General features: G+C 42.5%; 1 protein-coding gene across 10 annotated transcripts in view; it reads left to right on the top strand.

The window, feature by feature from the left end:
- PRR5 (proline rich 5) overlaps positions 1-22,959 on the top strand; it is a 76,391-nt gene that overhangs the window by 23,526 nt on the left and 29,906 nt on the right. For 2 of the 10 annotated variants that reach the window (XM_059847961.1, XM_059847959.1), the window contains 3 exons: positions 8,890-9,003; positions 17,231-17,311; positions 22,865-22,913. In XM_059847961.1, coding sequence (XP_059703944.1) covers positions 8,900-9,003; positions 17,231-17,311; positions 22,865-22,913 — 234 coding nt within the window. In that variant the 5' untranslated portion in view covers positions 8,890-8,899. Of the gene's footprint in view, positions 1-8,304; positions 8,678-8,743; positions 8,814-8,872; positions 9,004-17,230; positions 17,312-21,376; positions 21,500-22,864; positions 22,914-22,959 lie in introns of those variants that run through there. The other 8 variants (XM_059847965.1, XM_059847968.1, XM_059847964.1 and 5 more) reach the window with 6 other exon arrangements.

Here is a 22,959-nt window from a genome sequence, read left to right as displayed (position 1 = left end):
CATCTGCAGGCCACAGCCTTTGTAAGTGTTTGTACATAGGTTTGTACATTACTTTCTGGATGTGTCCTGTGTTATTTCATGGAAATGTCACAGGTTTCAAATCCAGCACATGCAGAAGCCTTGGCATGTCAGAGCCAATCAGAAATGGCAAAGTGACTAATTGTCTGTCCTCATGAGGAGACAGAAGTCAGTAGGAGAGTGTTGAGATAATAAAGGAGGTTAGAAGGGTTTACTGTGTTACTGCAGAGGAGCACTCATTTTTACAGTAATTAGTATTTTGGGAAAATCCTGGCAAAATTTTCTTTCTTTGTTCCCTTTTTCGCCTGCTCCAAATACAAAGAAGAGAATCTGGCAGTATTTTCATTTATTTTTCAATTATTGTTCACTGCTGGAGGGTGTAACTGTAAGCTGAAGTCTCCCTAAAATTTCATTTGATTTCCTAGCCAGAAGATGTTCTTAGCCAGTCTTTCTGTGGAGGCTGTTTCATGAAAGCCTTTGTCCTTTTCCTTTCAGTCTCTCAATGCCTTTGGTCAGCAGATCATTATCCTAGAAATACTAATTTAGTATCTCCCAACTTGAAATAGCAGCTGAGCTTGTACCAGTGATAGCTCTCAAAGATTTCTTCATACAGGGTCAGAGCACGTAATTGAGGAAATTAAACATTCATTAATTGGATGCCAGATTATTTGCACTTGTATTATTCTCAATCTGGCAAAAAAATCCTGGGGATGACATTCATGTAATCTAATTTTAGGTGTTTACAGCTTGGAATACCATATCCATATCTGATATTATCATATCTTTATAGCCAGTGGAGAGAGAACAGGCACATAACCCAGCATGACTTTCCTGACCAGGTTGAAGTATTCTTTAAATGATGCATTGCACCCTGAATGTGCCCAGTTTTCTCCAGCAGTTACAGAATGAGATCTGAATTTTCCTGTACTAGAATTTTCTAGTAGCTAGAGCTAAATGAGCTTAAAGAAGTAGAAGACCAAACTGAACAACAGAATTTTATCTCAAGAGTGTTCTAAATGTACCTTCCAGTTCTGACCTTCCAGGCCACTACACTGCCATTGCTGTGGTCACAAGCATCTTGTCTCTCTCCATAGCTCTTATGGAGAATTTAATCAAAAGGAAGAAAGTAATTCAAATGCTGTTTCCAGTTTTCATCCTTTTACTTATTTGCCATCTCACAAATACAGGCAGTAGTAAAGTGTAGGTACAAGCAAAATATTCTATCTATAGATCTACCTGTTATTACTATGTGAAATAATTCTACCATATAACAGCTTAAGTCTTACTTTTATTACATTGAATTTTGCAGTAAGTAAAGAAAGGTAAAAGTAGTACCTTTCATTCCTCTTCCATTTTCTCCAGGAGGACAGGTCACATCACTGAGGTTTGAATAATCCTCTATAAGTTAAATTACGAGGATTACATTCCACCTATGTGATAAGTCAGGTGTTGATACCATGTTGTGTCCAATTGAAAACTGAGACTGGCTAATGAGCTACAGTGACAGTGAAGAGTTCTTCCAAATCTTGCTGTGGAGTGTAAAAAATTCCATCACTCTGCCCTTTGAGATAAATTGTTTCCCAGAGCATCCTGAGAAAACACTCAGAATGTGATACCTACTGAGAGAGGTCATAGTACTGTACTTGCTGACCTGATGAAATGAAGATTTAAAGGTACAAGTATAAAATAATTTGTGCAATTAAGGCTTTTAATACTCTGGCTGTTGGCACTGCCCAGTATCACAGTCTGAAGGGACTGTCTCAGTATGAGGAAGTGTGAAGGATGGCAAAAAGTCCCCATTTTTAAGTTCCTATGGAAGTTCCATCGCACCGAGTGCTACAGAGTCCAAGAACACAGATAAGTGTTGCAATTTTGGATTGTTTTTTAAATCTCTCTGGCAGTTTTTCCATTCAGAAAGATATCCTTGTGAGGCAAAGGGAAAATGATGAATTTTCTGAAATAATCCATTTTTATTGAACACTAGGCTTTTGTTGATTCTTGCAGGACTACAGGATTTGTTCCAAAGAGCTATATAGTACCATGCAAATAACAGCAGTGTAAAAGATTGCCCAAGTTCACAGAGTTGGCTCGTGCATTGCTCAGGTCTGAAGTAACCTCCCTGCCTTGGGCACAGGAGGAGACAGTAATCTCAAGGCACAGTTCATGTTTCTAGCCATGCTCATAGAGAACATTGCACAAGCAATATCATGGCTTTGAGAGAAAGACAGGATATCACTTGTAATTAACAGCTGCCCACCAGTGCAGCTCATTAGAAACTCAGTGAGTTGCTGCAGTGGGTTCTTTATCTTGGCGACCTTCCAAGGCAATCAGAGCCTTCTTGGAAGACCTTGAATCAGAAATATTTGTATATAAGAAAAATAGCACTGTGCAGCACATGCTTCTGATCTCTCAGGGTTCACAGATTTGGAAGGCACAGTACCATGTATAACTGTAAAAGACAGCACTGAGATACTGTAGCTGCTGCATTAAGGTCATGGTGTTCTGGGAGCCAATTAAAATTATGCAAGATGGCAATTTAGGAAAGAATTGACACAGAGCTCAGGAAGGCAAAAAATCATGGGTATTATGAGCTCAGTTACTTTGTAAGATTAATTTTCCACTGTCTCATGATCTTGTAATAAGAGCACAAAGTATTTTAAATGTTTGATTTACTTACTGATCAGAACTCTTGAGACCTCGCTTTCTGAATCAAAATTTAAGATTTGACTCCTGTTTAAGTGCAAAGTTGTGAGCTTGTCTTGGAGTGTACACTGGTTACTGGGTTATTGGGTTTTTAATTCACTGAGCGGGCAACAGTAATACCTGAAACCAGGTACATTTGGCACTCAGAACCCCCTCTCCTTTCCTGGGGGCATGTGAGTGGAAGGTGGTAATGCCACAGGTCATATAATCCAGAGCATTGGTCCTCACTTCCTCCAGCAGAACCACTGCATTTTTTTTTTTTTTTGGACCACTGCACTGTCTTTAATTCCCAGAACCTTTACAGAGATAACTAAGAGCAATACTACAAGCCAGGAGAATTGATTTATCATGAAAGCTTGATATTTTGGATGGGAGTATAAAAGGCCTATTCCTGTCCTAATTCTCTCCTGGTGCCTTTATCCAGAAGAACAAGACAAAAAAGATTTAGCTGTCTACTGTATTTCAAGAACTGCTTGTATTGCTGTGCTCTGTAAAACCAAAAACTGCTGACAAAGGGGGTGGGATTTCATGGATGCTTTCAGCAGGTATTTCTCAATTCACAACCTGTGTTAGGTTATGCTGGGGACTGGGGTCCAAATCTGAGTGTAGGCCCCTGTTTTGCTGGCTGAAGAATAGAGTGAATCCCCAAAGTGAAGAGGGTAAAGAACAGCTCACAGTCCAAACAGGTGAACTGAAGCCCTCATTCCCTGAGAGCCAGCTGAAGAGTGGTTTGCAATTTTGTGTTAGTACCAACTATTTTCCTTTCCCTTTATATTCAAAAACTGCCTGAGGAAGAGTTAGCTAGCCAAGAGAGACAAAAACCAAAGAGGGAGTACAAAAGCAAAGGGTGAAGGAGAAGCAGGAAAGAAGCAAGGTGGGGAGGCCGAGGAGCTCAGTGTACAGGTAAAAAATGTCATCCATCAGCAGACAGTGAAAAGAAACTAGAATTGGGTGGTTGCTGCAGTCTGGGTAGCTTTTGCTCAGATGCAGGCCTCTCTGCTGAGAGGATCTCCTAGGCGCACTCGGGCTGCTCTGCCTCACACTGAAAATTTCCAGAAGGGAAGGTCCCGAAAATCGGCCCTGACTGTCTGCTGGTTGCCATGGCATGGATGGCCATGTTTGGTGGAAGCCAGTGAGGCAGGCAGTGGAGCTGCAGCAGCTGGGGCTTGCCTGGAGGGTCAGGTCTGAAGCTTTCCAGGGCAGACTGTTTACTGCAGAAGTAGCAACAGGGGCTGAGCATCCCTTTCTAGCCCTAGACAAAGGGGTCTTCTTGGGTGTCACCTCGTGATTGCTTAGGATGGAGATACTGTCATGAGCCTTTCTTTGTCACAACGTAGAAGACAGATGCCATGTGTGAATCCCACATGGAGGTGAAGGGGCAGAAAGCCCCAAAGGGAGGCAGCTGTGGTCATGCAGGCATGGTTGGTCACAGGATGCAGAATTACAGGAGGTTTTCCAGAGGTTGGGAAGATGTCCAAGTAAGGCCAAGTCCTCTCTTTCAAGTCAGTACTCGGCTGTGGTGAGGGCAAAAATGAGATAAAGGATTAGCAAAACCAAAGGTGTCCTAAGACTAACCTCAATAAACAAAAAGGCATCCTTAAGAATGCCTTTATTTCCAGAGGTTGCAGAGAGTCAGTGGGATGGAGGAGGAAGGGTGTTAAATAGACCCTGTTTAGTTTCCTACTTTCTTTTTACTCTCTTTATTCTTTGTTTTCTGATGATAAAGGAGCTTTATGTAGATACTGTAGCAAAAGAATTGATGAGTCATAAGGTTTACAACTTCATTTCCTCCTGGCTCTTTTTATTTTTTCCTGATGACTGCATCTCCTTCCTTTCTGCCTCGCCCCTCATCTGCTGGTGTGGCAGGATGTGCTGTGCCTTTAAGAAGGCTGTGCTGCTCTGTCAGAAGACTAATTCCTGAGCTTTGGCATGTGTCAAGGCATGCCCTAAGTTTTGTGGTGTAGTTTATGAAAAACTGAAATGCGTTTTTCTAGGGAGATTTTTAACTCCTTTCTGCCACAGAGACACTTTACCATTCTTTTCTTTGGCTGCAAAGTGTACACCACTCAACATCACTATAGGAAGTTCTGCTCTCTTCTCCAAAAGAGATGGGGAGGTGAAGTGAAGTAGTGGGCTGCTTTTTTCTTTTCCAATTAAAGTTTTTATTTATTGAGTTGTTTTGTTTCATGGCAGAGCTCTGAAGGGTGAATAAAGCTGAGATGGCAAACTCTCTTACTGTTTATATCTTCCCACAGGTACTGATACCACTGCAGTGCTCACCCATCATTGCAGTAGCAGAGTGGTGTAGTCTAAAACATGCTGACCCATAGCAGTCACAGTTTTATTATGGATTTCATATATTGTGAATTTCTTAATGTTTCCCATTGTGAACATTACTTTTTGCTTCTTTTTCCCTCTCCTCATAATCAAAAAGAAACTTTTAAGTAGACAGTACAATTAAACTGTAAAAATTATCATTAGTAAATAAAATGTATGGTTCTTTCTTTTTCCTTTATTTTTTTTTCAGCAAATCTCATTCTTTTGAAATCAAGTGTATGCTTGGGGATGACTGCCCAGATCTTGGTATCTTCTAATGTTTTCTAGGCATAGCAATACAGTCTTTAAAGCACAGGTCCCAGTAGGAATATTGCAGACATAAATGACATATCGGGAGGTAACTGTGGAGTAACCCTTGTGATTTTAAAAGAAGTGTTTAATACAAGGTCCTGGATCTGTATGTTACCATGGTTCTCTAGTAAAAGCATAAATCCTCTTCAACTTCCAGGTATTTACCTACCTATATATTGTCTCAGGCCTTGAGATAGAAGTAAGTCCAGGTAAGCAGAAATTCCCCTATGGCTCTGGCACTCTGGTGGTTCTGGGACTTGCTGTGCGGTCACTCGCAGGATGTGGGCCCCAGAGATCAAATTCTTTCTGGTAGAGACTGGCCTGTTTTCACAAAGAGAAACTTTGGAGGGGAAGAGAAGGAGCTAGGGCTGGCAGTGCCTTCCTCGCTGAGGTAGTTGTGTGGCAAACTACTTAACCTTTGAGCTGCAGGTTTTGTCTGAGCTACATAGTGGTATCAGTACTGTGTACAGCATGCTGGGTTTAAATGAGTTAACTTACCGGTACTTTACAGTCTCAGCTGCGACTGTGCTGAGTACAGTTGTTCTATTTAAGAAGCTTCTAGTGCTCCTTACTGAGCCTTTGGGAGGTCTCCTCCTAATCCCCAGTCCTCCCCTCCTTCCCAGGAAGTCCGACAGGGCTCTCGTCCCTCTCCATGGCCAATGGCGAGCAGCCTGTGCTGCGGAGCTGCTCTGGAAGCAGTGCTGCACGGAGAGCTCTTCCCCAGGGGCTGCAGAGGCACAGCTCAGCACAAGCCCTTCCCAGCAGTTCTGTCTCCTGCATTGCCCTCTGGCCGCCCGGGCCCCAGAAATCCCCAGCTGCTACCTATTCCCTGCAGGATCCACTCGTTCCTCTGCTGGAATGGGAAACAGAGGTCCAGGATCTCCTGATGTCTCTGCCCCCTACTCATGGGGTGGCCTGGGCAAGTCACACCACCTCTCTCTTCACTTGCAATGCTGAAGTGCAGATTTTATCTTCTCCATTCATACCCAAGAGCTGCTTAGGTCAAGTTAATGAATGACCTGAAGTCAAGCATGTCAGTGGACTCACAGCATGGTATAAGTATGAAGTATTACTCTGCAATTAGGGGTGGAGGTAGCCCTTGTTGAAAATTATTTATTTTATCATAAATCAACATTTGGTCAGGTGAAATCATAAAAAGGAGAAAGAAGTGTAGAGAAAGCCTGTCCCCTGTTAAAAATTTTTCAGGAGATTGAAATGCTGGCTCACCTGTGATTTTGGTGCATGTGTTGACTCTGAGTCTAGTACTGGTTACTGTGATTGATGGGGTGGCATATAAATAGAATGACTTCTACAGGTGTACTATTTCACCATACAGACGGAATCAAAGAGTTAAAAAATCCAAGGATCTAATCCAGTATAATAACATTTTGCAAAACCTATCAAATTCTCAGCAAGTGACAAGCAGAAAAGCTACTGAGCTAGGTGAATAATGAAATTAGAGGGAATTAGATTGCCCTTTGTTTATCTAACTTGTTGTTTCATTTAACAGGACAAACATTTTATCTGAGCAGAATATTTTATCTTCAGTAGAAGCTTAGGCAGAGTTGTGTTCCCCTGCTCTCCCCAGCTGTACTGTCCACAGAAATGGAGTACCCCTCATCCTATTTGGATAAAGTAGTGTTCTGCTGGAGGTGTGTTTGCTCCCTCATATGTATGCTGTAGAAGACATCTCATCCCTTAAAATATGAATATATATATATAGAGTTGTATTTTTTTTCCTTTTGCTGCCATATACATAATAAATTGTTGTGGTTTTTTTTGAAGGATATAAACATTTGGAAGAGACTGGGGATAGTAATGTCTTTGTCCGTAGATTAGGTGTGGAGCTGCAGGTCCCTTCCAAAGTGAAATGTTATATGCCATCTACTGTGATGCTGGTTTCTATACTTGAGAATTTTGGTGTGGGAAGGGCAATTAATACAATGCTAACTCAAGCAGCTGGATAAAGCAACTATGGCTAAAACTGGCACAAGGTAAAAATAAATTTATTTCTCTAAGTAGTTCTGCAGTTGGTTCCCATGGAGCTAACACCAAATTCACATTTTGGAAGTAAATATTGATATGAAATAATCTTATCTGACCTCAGTTGAATAGTGAGAGGAATTGTTTTTTACAAAAACATGTCAGTATATGATGCTCATGGGGCAGAGCTCTCTGTGAGAAATCGAGTTTTCTGTAATGTAAGCTTTGTCATGTTATTTGGACAACAACAAATCTGGTCATAGCCTGAATCTAGACAACAGGCTATCACAGTTGAAAAGAGTAAGTAGAAAACAGGAAAGAGGAAAAAAAAAAAAAAGAAAGGCTAGGTTCTTCTATTGCAGCCCCTTTGCAGTGAGTGTGAGGTTACTCTGCAAGGAGCCTTTGTGGCTTTTACCAGACTATTTGCAGATCATTGCCGTAGCGACAGAAGAGCCATTCTTATGTTCTGGCTCCGTTGTTGCAAACTATCCCAGAAGATTATCAAGGCACTCCTGGATTTGAAACGGAACTGCAAGTGAGTGACGGCAAACTAAGCATGGGGTGGAGTCTGCTAGCAGCATATTCTTCAGCTGCACTGCTGCAGTCAGAGAAAGATTTTTCCTTTGAAGATAAGACACATGGGGCTTTTGTAGAAACTTGGTATGCCCCACGTTGTGCAGCTGTTATCACAATTTAAAAATAAAACCAAGCCAATAAAAGGCAGAGAAAGGCAAAGCATCTGGCTCTTGTGTGAGGCAGCAAAAATTCCTCCAAATGCTAAACCCCAGACCATCACTTTTCATTCCACAGTTATATTGCTTGCGAATCCTTTGTGTGAGGCTTTGAGCCAGAGCAGCCTCTGAGGGTGTGGATGTGGATGTATGAGTGAGAGTGCGAGTATTCAGTGTCGTAACGTGGCAGGGCACAGGCAGTTATGAAACTTCACAATAAAGTCTCAGTGCGTCAGTGCTGGTTACTTAGGTTTGGTGTTTTGGTTTTCTTTTTTTTCCTGTCCGTTGCCCTGCAGTTTTGTTTCCATTTATGAGTGCAGGAAGAGGGGGGAGAGGTTGGGAAATGCTGCAAGACACCCCCCCCAGCCCTCCCCCGGCTGCTGGAGGAGCCAAGGAGTTCCTATGACAGGTGGAGCACCGCAGTGCTGAGCGAGATTCCTGGGACATGGTGCCCGGGGCCACGGGGAAGGGAAGCCTTCACGCCTGGGGCAGCTGCAGTTACAAGGGGCCCCTTCAATGGGCTGTAGCAGAAGCCAGAAGTTTGACTTATTTTTTGAAAGGACTGGAGAAATTATTAACCACAGTTGATGACATCAGAGTTGATCTGATTAAAGGTTTGTTTTTTTGCTGGCAGAGGTGTGCTCCGTAGAGACTGGTTCTCTCTTCTTTTTTTTTTTAAGTTTCTTTTTTGAACAGCAGACGGAGGGAACTGCTCGCACTGCTGCTGCTGCCGCTGCTCCAGCTGCGTGTGTATGTGTGTAAACAGGATGGTGTATCTGTAGCTGCCACACGCAAACACACATTTGACCATGAGGACTCTTCGCAGGTTGAAGTTCATGAGTTCGCCCAGCCTCAGTGATCTGGGCAAGAGAGAGCAGGCAGCCTTGGATGAGCGGGGGACCCAGCAGCGCCGGGCCTGCTCCAACGCTACCTGGAACAGGTAAGGTCACGCGGTGGGCTGGCTCCTGGCAGTCCCTCATGCTCCTGCCGTGGGACTGACGTGCAAGTGGCTGCTCCGTGGGCTGCAGGCTGGGCTGCCTGGCCCCCACCTCGGCGGGCTCACAGGTGTCTGGTACACGCACTGGAGCTCCCACTCAGATAAACACAGTGGTGCCTTTTTCCCCATGCTCTTAATCTTTCTCTGAAGGCTTATGACTAAGAGGGGTCCCTGCCTTCCCTTCGGCCTTTGTGACAGACAACAGCTTGTTTCATAGGGTCCAGCTACAGACATATCTTTGTGTCAATCTAGATATTCTCATTCAAAGTTTATTTGGCTTAGGTTTTTTTTTTTTTTAATTACTTATGTGCAGCTATTAAAATACATACTTTTTATCTGCATATCTGTGACTGTTGCTGGTAGTTTGATATAGTTAGGACAAAGTCTGTTAAGTTTACTCATGTTAGTACAAATAGATCTGTGCATGTGTGTATGTACACATGCAAGAACCTGCACTTTGGACAGGGAAAATGAGCCTTGATTGTTTAGTTTATTGTATTTGTACATTTTAATTCTATGGCTGTTTTACAAGAAAACATATGCAAACATTATATTGTGAATGTATCAATTAGCTCAGCTATTCAGAAAGCAACTTAATGTCCATTTTGGTGACAATCTTAAAAGATTAATCTAAGTCTCTAAATCATTAGGAATTAAATTCTAAGGTCATTTTTGAAAATGAAATGTCACCTGGAAATGGATCACAGCTTGGAAAGTGTAATCTGTAGTATTTTATAACCATAAGGTGATACTACTGTAGGAATCAAAATACCAGTGAACTACAGACACATTTGCTAAAATTCTGAGAAAAATAAAATATATAAAATAGCATATCTTCTGTCCTTCTCACCACTTGATTTGTGGTTTCATGTCTGTATTAAGAATTAGTTGTTTAATGCCAACAGTGCACTAAACTCTGAAACTGTGCTGATCACAAAAGAGACTGATTTTCTTCTCAAATATCATGCTGTTTGTATGACCCCGAGTTGTTGTACCTGATGTGCAGATGGATGGTGGTGGTAGTTCAAGGATAGTTTGGGTCATCTTGGGTTGTGCCAGCTGGGATTTTATTTGGCCAGTAGCACTAAGGGAAGCAGCGGGGAGTAAGAGACTCCTTGGAGGGGATCAGGGTGACAGAATAGCGTCCCCAGACCCTTTTTGTGATGGTGTGCTGACAGCTTTTGTTGGCAGAGATTAGTTTTTCCAGGCTTTGCATGTGGGGAGGGAGCTGTGGAGGCCGATGTGAATGGAGAGCAGGTCAGGCACCCAGCTTGCTGGGAGGCAGAGAGTTCCAAGCTTGGGCCTGCTGATATTCAAACTAGAGGATTTCCGTAGTTGAGATGAGTTTGTTAGCAAGCAAGAGTTTGTAACTTTTAATTTCGACAGGACAGGTACGGCTCTGGCCAGAAGTGACTGCCAGACTGGCTTGCCAGTCAGTGAGCTGAACATCTGCACATTTCATCCAAACAATTGCACAACTGTCCCATTGCTGTTCCTTGACTAGGTGTCCATGAGTCATCCTGTCACTGCTTTGCATGAACTCAGACCTACCCGTGCTTTCCCCCGCTGGGTTGGCTTTTGCCAGTGTGTAGGTTGCCGGGCTGTCCTTGTGATGGCATGCTCCCCTGGAATGCCAGAGAGCACCAGTGGGGTTGTGGTACTGGTCAGGTGTGCCCTGTGTCCCTGCATTAACAGCTGCCAGAGCTGCAACAGGTATTGCAGATATGAGCTGGTTCGCTGCATGAGCAAAGGGAAGGCCCTTGATTTCTTATTTAATGGGGTAAGGCTTTCTTCTGAGTGAAAGAGTGAGGGTAATTCTTCTTTCAGGCTCAGAAAGACTTGTATCATCTGTTGCTGTTCAGAAACTCAGCTATTCTACAGGCTGAAAAACTGGGTCTTTGTCTTGAGGAAGGTCAGGTCTTAAATGATACTGAATTAGATAGACTAGGAAATTATCTACTGTACCTTCTGCCTATAACCAGTGCATGCCCATCTTGACATATATAGCAGGGTCTAGTCTTGAGGGAATCTCTGTTCGTCTCTCCTGGGGAGGCCAATGTTCCTGGACATCTAAAGTCAGACTCACCAGAAATCTGGTCTGGTTTTTTTAAATCTTGGGCTGTGGAATTTCTTTTTATTTTTCTGCTGCAAAATTGAAACAACCCAACATAGGACACTTTGCATACTTTGGTTTACAGGAGTATTTTTCCTTGTAAATGAAATGCTTGCTTTGTGTTGTTTCATTCTGTGTAAGCATAAGAGCTTGCTGATCAAGGAAGTCAAGATGCACCAGCAGAGCTCTCCCTTCTCACCAAGACTGGCTGTTCTATATTTAAATGTCTGCTGTTTTCTTGCCTAATGTTAGCAGCTGTGCCTGGGTGTGGCATGTGTGTATCTGCTTTTCAAAGAAGCTTTGAATCAAGTCTGTGAGAGCTGAAGTGGGGAGAGTTGAAGTGCAACACGCAGCAGGTTCGGCCCCGCACAAACAGGCCGGTCCCATGCTGAAAGGCAGATCTTTGAGGCAGAGCAAGGATGCTGCCCCTGGCCATGCCAGGGACTGAAAAGCCGAAGTGCTGCTAGTGGGGTCTTTTGCAGGACAGCAGCTCTGTCACTGTGGGTGTTTTCGGGGAGGGGGTGCATGTATGGCTACCCTTCTGCACTTGCTCTGTGTGTGGCCACCGTGGTCCAGTGACGTCCCCTCCACTGCCTCTGCCCCCTTCACAGCAGTCTCAGCTCAGGCTGAATTCTCATACCTGAGAATTATTTCTGCATTTACACACCAGGGGAGGACAACCTGAAGGAGCCAAATTCAGCCTAATGGGGGAGCATAGCACTGTGGTAGCAAGGAAGGTCACTTCATCCCTGAGGACTTCCCTTTACGTCTGAACTAAAATGCAGTGAAACTTCTCAGCGCTGTAACATCAAAGGGAAATTGGTGCCAAACTGCTGCCTGCTCTTAGGCAAATGAGACTTTATATCATGGCTTTTTCAGAGCTTGCTTTCCCATGGACCCTAGGTCTGTGCAGCAGAACATTGACAGTGCAGTTAAGTAGCAACCAGTGGCAACATAGCAGAACAATTTACTTCATTACAGCTCACAGAATTTGCATTGGATTAAAATAGTTTAGATTTTTTTCACTAGCTCTGTCTTCAGTTCTTGTTCTTCCCCCCCCCCAGCCCCCATTTCTGCTTCAGGCAAAAAATGGAGGCTGAATGCTGACTAAACCAATTGGACTGAGAAACTGAGAAACCCAGGGGTTTTAATCTTGAGCTCACACACCAGGGGGCCCACTCAGGCCAGATAAAACCCATGGCAGGGTTTTCATTCCGACTGAACTAGCACAGACTGCCTAATCAGGAGCTGATACTGTCTGAGTTGTGCTCTGGGAAAGCCTCTAGTTAAAGGCTCTTAGATCCTCTTTGATGTAAGAAAATATGGGAAATTCGCAGAGACATGAAGGCGTAGGAGATAACAAAGAAAAGGTGAAGAAAACAGGTAAGTTGTTTGTGACATTAGTGAGATCAGCAGTAAATCTGAGGAGACGGACCATATCTGAAAGGATTTTATGGCCTGGGCTAATTTTTTACAGGGTTGTAATAAGCACAACAACTTTCTGTAAAATTACTTTTATAGCCATGAAAACCATATTTTGTCTCCTAATTTAAGATTAATGTTTTTTCAGATCACAGGAAGACTTTTCCAGTGGAGAAAATATTCCAGATATTTTTCAGCATATTTTTCTCTTTCTTTCGTTACTCAGTTTTTATTTAGAAATTTTTTTAAATATTTCTGCCTGTCTGAGGATAACCTCTTTTTTTCCCTGACCCTTTATTTGAAGCCCTTTGTGGAGTGTTTGGCGCTCTGTGTGCATGGGAGGCAGACAGAATCTCACTGTGGGGTGGGAGGCAGAACAGGGCTGGTGAAGGAGACTTCCCACTGGCCCAGCCAGTGCTGCTCCCCATGGAACATTTTCCAGCCATGACTACAGTAACTGCAGATGGGGCTGGTTTGCTCCCTGTAGCCCTCCAGAATAACTTAAAGTTCCTTGAATACAGGAAACCAGTCTTCTTCATCCTATAGTCTGTAGAGATATTAAGTCTTAGTAGCACCTCTGGGAAGTCCTCTCACCTGTCTATCTCAATTTCTTGGTGTGTAAGAGCAGTGATTATAGTTGGTGAGGTGAGTGAACCAATGCCCCCAAACTCTTTGAAGAGGTAGTTTGCCAGACCAGCTTATTTTCACTTGTATGACCAAGTGCTTAATTGCAGCCTGTTCCTCTTTGCAGGTTGCCTTACTTTGGGTAGAAGTTCCAGGAACATCAGTGGACTAGTATCTGCAAGCTTATGTTGGAAGGGTCAAGGCCTCATGGAAAGCTGGTGGAGTTGCAGCTGGACTGAAGTTTCAGCTGTGCTGAAAATAGGCTCTTCCCAATTGGATTAAGCTAATTCAGAAAAATTATGTTTTACTCTGGAGCAAGGGTGTCTTCAAGAAGGTTTTGATGCAAGTATTTCAGGTTAATTATTGTTAATTAGCTGTTCACGTAACTGTGCAGAAGAAATTTGCCCTAACGAATTTAGTCCCTTTTGAAAGTGAAAATGTTGTCTTTAACTGCCTGGTAGTCAGAGGGTGTGATTATTCACACAGCATTGTTTTTCTTCTGGACTTCACCTGGAGCTCTGGGAAGGGCAGAATTTGCAAACACTTCATAAAAATCACAGTGGTATTTTCACCTGTGCTGTTTGCACACAAAGGCAGTGGCTGCTTTAGAGAACTAAAATTATCTGTGTGGCGTTTATGGAATATCAACATTGGCCAGTCCTGCTGCTTTGCCAGGAAATGCTGAGCTGTGAGGGCCATGGCCATGGTTGAAACACACAGAAGACCAGGACTTAATAGACTTGCCAGCCCAGCTTTGGAGTCGTTCCTCATCTCTGTGGTCAAACTGATTCTGACCTGGCAGAAAACTGTTTTAATCGCAATAGTTTTTCCTTCTTGGCTTCCAGATGTCAGTGAAAGAACAGTTATGGGATGGTACTGGAGGGAGCCAGCCTCCCACCCCAATGGTGTGTGGATGGACAAATAGCAACTCAGGAGAAATGTATGTTTTGGTGGTAATGAGCTCTGTAGGCAGTAGCCCATAATTGATTAATACTATGTAAATATCAGAATAATCCACCCCACCCTGCCCACCTGGACCCTGATCCTGTTGGGCTGGTTGGGGGTGCCATCAGCAAGCATCCAGCTCTGTGCTTCAGGGATTTACACCTTCCAGTTCACTTCATGGTGAAGCTCATGGTGGAGAAAGTCTGTGCTATGTGTGCTGGAGCTGCCATTCCCCACATTTTGGTCGGCTGGAGCCACCTCGTCCTCTGGAGGTTCAGTCAAATGTGGAATGAGTTGTCTTTGGAATGAGATGGAGTTTCTTAGGCTGCTTGAGTTGATTTTTGTGGCTGTGAGTGCTGCCTTGGGTGTTGGTAGTTTTCTTTGGCAATCTCTAGCTACCGTGGGATAGATGAGTACAGTGCATTGCTGGAGCCATCTGACATTTTGTTATTTTAAAGGCAACCCCCAAAAAAGGTCTCTTCAGTTTTCACTTCCTGTTTTCCCCTTCTCCATCGAGCCTGCTCTGTGGAGTTTTCTGGGCTCTATTGGACTCTTTTTTGTTTCCTTCAGTGCCATGTTCCTGTGCACACACACACAACGCAAGTACAGAGGAGGTGCTCACAGTAATATTTGGGCATGGGGGCACCCATTATTAACTTTCATGTTGTAAAAGAGTTAGAGAAGGGGGTTTACAAGGCATTTTCAGTTCAGGTTAACTATTGCAATAAAAGTTTCATTATATGCATCGCTGCCTTAAGCCTCAGTGAAAGCTGGTTGCAGGCACAAGGTCAAATGATCCACCTGCCTCAAGCATCTTGCAGGACTGCTGTGTGTAAGCAGCAGCTCAGATTTTCTTTACACCAAAAGGTTGAACGATTCTGACCAAATGTTTTTAAGCAATCACTTGTTATAGAAACCCATTGATTTAATCAAGGCCTAGGTCTGTTTTTTTTTTTTTTTTCCTCATTAGTTTAAGGTAACTAAGAAGATTTAAGCCAACTTTTCATTATCCTTACACAAACTGAGGCCACCAGGAGCATCCCACGTAACCTGCAGGCTGGGGATATATCCTGCACCCTCCATGCAAGCACTGCTGTCTGTGATGGGAAGGAAAGGCAGGTGGTCAACTTAATGAGGCCAAGATTTGTTTTCCAGACAAGGATATTGTCCCTCACTACGAGGGAGATCGGGGCAGATTAAAAGCTCACTGTTAGGATGTTTTATGTAGATGCTGTTCTACTATACAGACAATAAGTTAAATGCTCACAACCTGTCCCTTTTAATCCTGGTTAAAAAAGTTTGCTCTCTCTTATTTCTTTGAGGAATAATAATGGACCTCTTAAGCTGGAGAGAGAAGACTTCTCTCTCATTTAGAAAGGGATGCCAGAGGGAAAGAGAGAGAGCACGTTGCCTTTTAGGAGAGAGATTTAGTCATTCTTCTCTGCAGAAGTCTGGCAGGCAACATTGCAAAGTTAATTTCTGAATTAGAAGAGTGTGTAAAAACTGCTTGTTTTATTCACTACATTGATCTTATTTCCCATATTACTCATAATGTTAAAATACCCAAGTCACTTCACTGTATACCAGAGACATTTATCTGCTGATTTTCAAGTAATTGTAAATTGAGTGTGTGTGTGTGTATGAGCCAGCCAAAATAATCTGGGTTAGATCGTGAATGTATATCTGTGCTTGGGGGTGGGGGGAAAGAGGGACTGCTGTGGCAGCAGTTGTGTGTAAGGCCTTGGAAACATCTTCAAAGAAACAAAAGAGAGAATAGTGGTTCTTATTTCTGTCGACGTCTGTATTTCTCCACAGCTGGTCAGACCCTTCACCTGCTACTTTCAGTTTCCTTCTTCCTTAGATGAAGGTGGCTGAGCTTTTCTGATAGTGCATCTCTTTGTTATTGTGTGCCTGCATTTTGAATCTCTTAGTGAGCAGCGTGGAGTTTACCTTCCAACTGGTCCTCTGCTCCCAGCCAGCCTTGAAAAAGGAGCTGTCTTAGCTTGGGCCTGGGGAAGTTTAATGTGGACACTGGCATTCCCAAGGCAATCTCTGCTGCTGCCTGGCACAGCTCCTGCAATGACATCCCTTGCAGTGGGAGCAGCCCTGTGCAGTTGGATCTGGCCCTGGGTCAGGCCAGAGCTGACCAAGTCTTCAGTACTTGAAGGGAGCCTACAAGCAAGAAGGAGAGAGACATTTTACAAGGACATGTGGTGACAGGAAAAGGGAGAATGTCTTCAAACTGACAGAGAGTAGGTTTAGATTGGGTAGTAGGAAGGAATTCCTCCCTGTGAGGGTGGTGAGGCCCTGGCACGGGGTCTCCAGAGAAGCTGCGGCTGCCTCATCCCTGGAAGCATTCAAAGCCAGGTTGAATGGGACTTGGAGCAATCTGCTCTAATGGAGGGTGTCCCTGCCCATGGCAAGGGGTGGGACAGGATGATCTTTAGGGTCCTTTCCAACCCTGGACATCCTGTGGTTCTATGATAAGCTCTTCTTCCGCCAGCAGGAATCCCCTGGAGACCTTATACCAGATACCTACCACCTTTAGCCTTCTTCACAAGGCACAGCAACCCAACACCCTCGTATGTACAGGATGGGCAGATCTGGTCCTTATCCTGCTTTTCAGAGTTCTAAAGTTGATTGCCGCTGCCTTCGACAGACTCCAGTGCAATGGAAGCTGTAAATTGTCTCTGTACTGAGCCATAGAGATAACAACTATACTTTCAAATGCTTCAAATATACTTAATATGTGAGTCTAAAGTTATAGTTGACATACTTGAAGTACTTAAAAATACTGGCCTAAGTTTTTGAAATTACTGATTTCATATGTGCAGCTGTTGAAGCCACTGAGCTGGAAAAAATCAAAAGGAACTGATTTTCAAAGATGTTACCTGTTTTCTAGGCAGTAATTTCCTTTTAGGCATCTGGGGTGGGTGGGGTACCAGAAGTCATCTATGACTTTTAAAAGGTCCTGAAGTGTCTAGACAGAAATGCTAGGATAATTGTGGAGGTGATGTCCTTCTCAAATCTTGCTGGGCACTAATGACTCTTCATGTCCTCTTTCAGTATCCACAATGGAGTGATAGCAGTATTCCAGCGTAAGGGTCTCCCAGACCATGAGCTGTACAACCTCAATGAAGGAGTCAGGTAAGAGCCTGGGCCACACAGGGCGTTCTCAGCCGCATGCTCAGTACCGTGTGCCAGCCCTCGCACCCGCAGCTGCTGCAGAGTGCTCAGGTTCTTCTCCCGGTGCCAGTTTTGACCAGCGCAGTCCATTTTGCCTCAGTGATCACTGCTGCTGCTGCTGTCAATGCCACACAGTGGGTGACAGCTGATCCCTCCTTCTGCAAGAGTAATTCAGGCCTGAGCAGCAGGGCTTATTTCAGAGTCTCTCTTGATATGCTTTTTTAAAACTGAGGAAGGGAAGGCCTGGACCTCTCCTGTGATTCAGCCCTATTACATGGCAGTGATACTGCCATTTCCAGAGGTGCCACTCTCAGGTGCTTCCCTTGCATCCATGGAGGAGGTAGAGCCTGCACGCGCTCAGGGAGACATGGCAAGGAAAGATGGTGGTCCCTTAGGTAAACTGCTCCTTCCACACAGCATAAATCTATGTGAAATGATAAAGCTGTCCTGTTAAACACCATGGCCTGAGTAACACTGTTTATGTTTCCAACTTTTTTTCCCATATTCTGATGATACTGTCTGCAACAGATTAACTGTAGGCCAGTGAGATGTATGATGAGAACCTTCTTCCCTTTAAAAAAAAAGTGAAATCTCTACCATTTGAGTTAAGTTACAGTTGAAAAGAGAATTTGCCAAGATATAAGCTGATATTTGGATTTACAACACTTCACATTTTACTACTTTTTCAGCACTTATGATTACTTACCAAACCCTCTCACTGGCAAGGGCAAAGCAGCAGATTTCCTTATAGAAATTTGTCCAACGCTTTATAAAATAAATGGTGGAAAAGAATCTGCGCTTACAAAAGACAGACAGCTTATTACATTCCCTAGCTGCCTTCAGATATGATCCTTAGTTATTCCCTTTCCCTTACTGCTTATTGCTGCTATGTCTGGGCACTGGAGTCAGACTCTCCAGTAATTTCCCCAGAATACATAGATATCCTGTGTTTATCTGTCCCTGTCTGATTCCCAGTCTGGGATAGTTGGCCCAGTCAGGTTCCTTTGATTGTGAAAATATCTTCAGAAAAGTCCAGCCAGATGATATTGGGCCTGTGTTTGCTCTTCTTGAAATTAAAATAAACTCACTCTTCAGTTATTTCTTACATCACTGGTGAGAAAATGACATACAAAGAGTAGCTTTTCTAGGATGTCTGTCAATTAGCATGATCCATCAATCATGTTGAGTTACTTACTGGAATAATGGTCAATCAGCATTATTATTGTAAGTGCCTTTAGGATTATTCAGCTTTATCTGACTGACAAAAAAAGGTCCTTCTCGACTGAGATTTCTTGGCCCAATGAATTTCCCTTAATATGCTCATCTGCTGGTGAGAAACAGAAGAGAAAAAATTTTCTGGTGATGTGTCAGATGAATATAATCTGGTATGAACCAACAAACAGATAGAAATGTGCCCAGATTTTGCTTTAATTTACTTGGCTATAAACCCTGCACCACAATGATTCTTGGTAACATAATTGAGTTGAATTTATTGCAGCATCTCATGTGGCTGAACGTGCAAGCTGACTAGAAATGCACTGTTGTTTTTTTTTTTCTTTTCCATTTTATGAATGGGTTTGCTGCCACTTGATAGGCCCATTCTTTTTTGTTTGGGTAGGAATTATGCTGCTTTGTTGGTATCTCAGCTGATAGCTCACTTCAGGGAGAATGCCTGGTGCCTTTTACCTGAGCTGATGATTAAATTACTGATTTGATACATGCCAAAAATGCCTGTTTTACTGCTTTTGTTATTTACTGCAAAATAACTTTGTTTGAGTTAATGTAATTATTGAGTATAAAAATACCTGATACATAAACATGGCTCAGAAGGGGAAGAAGTGTATGCTTGCCTTACAATTGCTTTAGATGCATTTTCCCAGGAGTACAAAATGAGACACAAGTCCATTATTTCCACTGGGCGGAATTCAACTGTGGAAGTGTTCAGGTAAATGGTTAAAATTAGTTAGTTACTTTTTTTACTAGTTACAGGTCAGTAAAAGAAGTTATTTTACTTTACCACTTTAATTGGAGCAGATTCTGGAATATTTATCATAATAAACCCTTGAATATCCAAGGTGACTCACAGATCAAGTGTAAATATTTGAACAATATTTGCACACCATTGTTTTGACTCAGGAATGTCACATATATTCACCTACCATGTGTCACATACATGCAAACAAATATGTAAAACTTCTTCTGAACACACATCTCGAGGTTTTGAACACTGATTGTTTAAGGAAACATCAGTGGGTACAAATCTGTACAATACCATTTACTTTTCTTTTGAGTTTGGCTCATAAGAGCTGCCACTTGTTTACACCAATGCCTTTTGACACCATTCTTGCATTCCTGTGGCAAGGAATTTGTATTTAAGTGGCCTTAAATACCGAGTCACACACCCAGCCCTCAGAATCCCTATTGCAGTAAAACCAGTGGGGGAGTTGAGTCTCTCTCACACTGCTGGAACTCCTGAATTCCTCTGCTAAAGCTGATGAAGCACAGTAAAGTCCCAGCAACTGGGAGTATCACCAGTATGTGACCTGTGCATTCCTTCTTCTGGGCCCTTACTGGGTGATTTATTAGGAGATTGAGTCAACGGTCTAGTAATAAAAATCTCCATGTCTATATGGACTGTTTAGTTTTCTCTTGGTCCATGTCTGCAATATTAATAATCAAACAGTGTTTTCTCCTTTTTAATTTCATGTACCGTATGTCATTTCAAAGTGTTTATTTTGTCTGCTTTTAAAACAAAGGAGAAAAAGCAGCAAAGGGAAACAGTGGAAGCTGGATGTCCTGTTTTAAAGCTAACGCATATTTTAGCTGCCTCTTTTCTGAGTTTCAGGATACCGATGTGATGCAAACAAAGCACATTTTTAGTGGCATTTCCTCTTTTGCAGCCAGAGTTCAAACCCAGTAAAATCACTTGTTTGCTTCATTCAACTTTATTTAACATCTATTATGCAGTGTTACACTTTCCATTCTGAGTAATGTTGCAAGAGTTAATTCTGAAATGAACCAATTGATCAGCATCAGGGAAAAGAAAAAGTCAGGAGCTATTTTAGCACATTTTAAGGGAATTTATAGCATCATCTTAATTTATTAAGTCATTAAACAGGCAATGAAGACTTGATATCAATGATGGAGTAGCTTTATGAGTGCAAAATGCCTGCTTTAAAAATCAGATATACTTGAAATAAGATCTGCTCTCTGGTCAGGGATCTCCTTTAGGTTTAGTCAGATTTTTACCTGGATTCCACCATGATGTCCACACGTCTTGATAAGGTTGGTCAGTAATTGAAATTATCCAGGATCTGACAGCGTAACTGGTTTTTGTTAAAGGAAATTAAGCAAAGATGAAAAAGAAATTGCAATGTCTTGGATCCAGTTTCGTTGTGGATCTCTTTTAAATGAATATATACAATTAATATCAAACACAAGTGTTCTGATCTGGCCTGAGGGCCTCACTGTTTCACTAGAAATTAATTAAGTAGCTTGAAGAGTCTGTATCATTAGGGATTCAAAAAGCAAGATGCATGAATTGTGCTGTCAGTTCTTCTGCCCTGTAAACAGAGATGTTAATGTAAGCCTGGTGTGGTGTACTCCAGTGCATATAACTACCTACAAGCTTTTTGTTTGATTTCAGTTGAAAAAAATGGAAGCGTGGTGGGAACTTGTTTTATCAGAGAGCTGGATGTCGGATAAATAGAACATACATTTTTATTTCCTGACCTAAATACCAGAATTTATCAGTAGAGCTTATAATACTAAAAGAGAAGGTAGCTGCACATCACCTCTTCAAGACTGTGAGGAATCCATCTGGAGCTGCTAGTGCGAGGAGTGGGAAGAAAATTAAGCAAGATCTGTCAGCATAAAGTACCAGTATTTTCTTGAGACAGTGGCACAAAGAGATACATGAGAATAAATTGTCACGCTCATAGGAAAATTGAAATCTGCAACTTTTTTCGTTAGTTCAACCTAAAAGTGGTCTATCCATGTTCTTTGATGTCATCACTTGTGATCTAGAAAAAAGTCACCTCACTGGAAGTAAATCTCCACTTGGAGTGAACCCGCTACAGTTTGGCTGTCACCACCTTGTTCTCCTTGACTTCTCTGAAGGCACTGGAACTTGAGCAGCCTTTGAGTGAGGTGGGTTTTAACCCGTGCCAAGGGCTCGTCAGTATTACTGTTGAGGGCAGAGTCAGAGGGTGCTGACAGAGCTGTCCTCTCCCACACTTTGCAGCCACATGCCAAGAGGGCTGCTGACCTAGCTAGCTCTTCATGACAATGGGAGACCTGTGGCTAATGCCTCAGCTGGCTTTCAGAATTTTTCTCCATAAATAGTTTGTCCAAATTAATCAAGTTTCTAGCTGAAAGGGACTTAGATGCTTAGAAGCATCTGAAAATGCCCTTCCTGCTGTTTATTTTTTGTTTAATTTCTGCCTAGACCTTCCAGAGCTGTGAGGTCAGTGTGGACATGTGCTTAAGGATAAATAAACCAAGATACCATATTTCAGCCTCCTCAATACAGAAGTACTCCTCTCTTCCCTGAATTTGGAGGAGATCTCAAGAGGCTGTGCTGTAGGATATGTTGGAAAAGCATCAGAATCAAGTCCTGTAGACTTTCACGGAATGTAGGGATATGCTGGACTTGGTTTAATGTCTCGTTTACTAGTTAAATAATTTGATTGATCAATTGTCAGTTAAAGATATAACACAACGATAGGGATAGATGACATGCTATTGAATATATAATTCACATAATTATTCTAATTGAAGTGGGTATTTAGATTTTAAGTCACATTCGACATCACTTCTTTTTGGGACCTGGCATGGTCACGTAGACAGCTTTTCAAGAGATTTAGATGTGTTCAGAAAACCCAGCTAGGGCTGCATTTCTATAAGGTCTGAGCTGTCATTTATGCATCTAAATAGTGACCTGACTGAAGAGTTATCTAGCATCCAGCGTGTAAGATTTAAATAACACACCTTTATAGCCATGTGGAGAATTTTACCTAGATACAAACAGGCTTATGGACCAAGCTGATTTCAGTTTCTGAATTTGAGAGTTTGTGGGATTTTGTTTTGCATGGGAGTTTCAATTGCTCTCTGAGGTTGCTTTGTAGGTTTTAGTGTAGAGGGATCACAAAGGGCAGAGCTAAACTCTTAAATTCCTCTCTGCCTTTTCATTGAAACCAAATGAAACTTCGGCCGTCTAGTCTCCTGAGTGGACATAGGATGGAAAGCATTCTCTTTTCATCAGATCTTATTTTCCTTTCATATGTGCGATTGAGGCATCTAAAATGACAGCAAATATTTTTCAACCTGCAAAAATGCTGTTTTGAGTCTTGGTATTGTTGACCCTGTTTGCTCTCTTTGTAATTAGTCATTAATGACAGTCTCAGTGCTCATACTAAAGTAATTTGCTATTAGTGACTTCGCCTCATTCATGCAATGCACAGCTAATGTGATTTGCTGATTACACCGATTCTTTTCTTGCTCTTTTTAATACAGGCAATTACTGAAAACAGAACTGGGATCATTTTTCACTGAGTATCTGCAGGTAGGCCTGTGTTTTCTTTATTTAAAGACCATTCTGTTTTATGCTA

Source organism: Haemorhous mexicanus, chromosome 5 (assembly GCF_027477595.1).
Source record: "Haemorhous mexicanus isolate bHaeMex1 chromosome 5, bHaeMex1.pri, whole genome shotgun sequence".
In the NCBI taxonomy this organism is placed as follows: Eukaryota; Metazoa; Chordata; class Aves; order Passeriformes; family Fringillidae; genus Haemorhous; species Haemorhous mexicanus.
The sequence above is the reverse complement of the archived record's forward strand: the minus strand, read 5'-3'. Positions and strand labels throughout refer to the sequence as shown.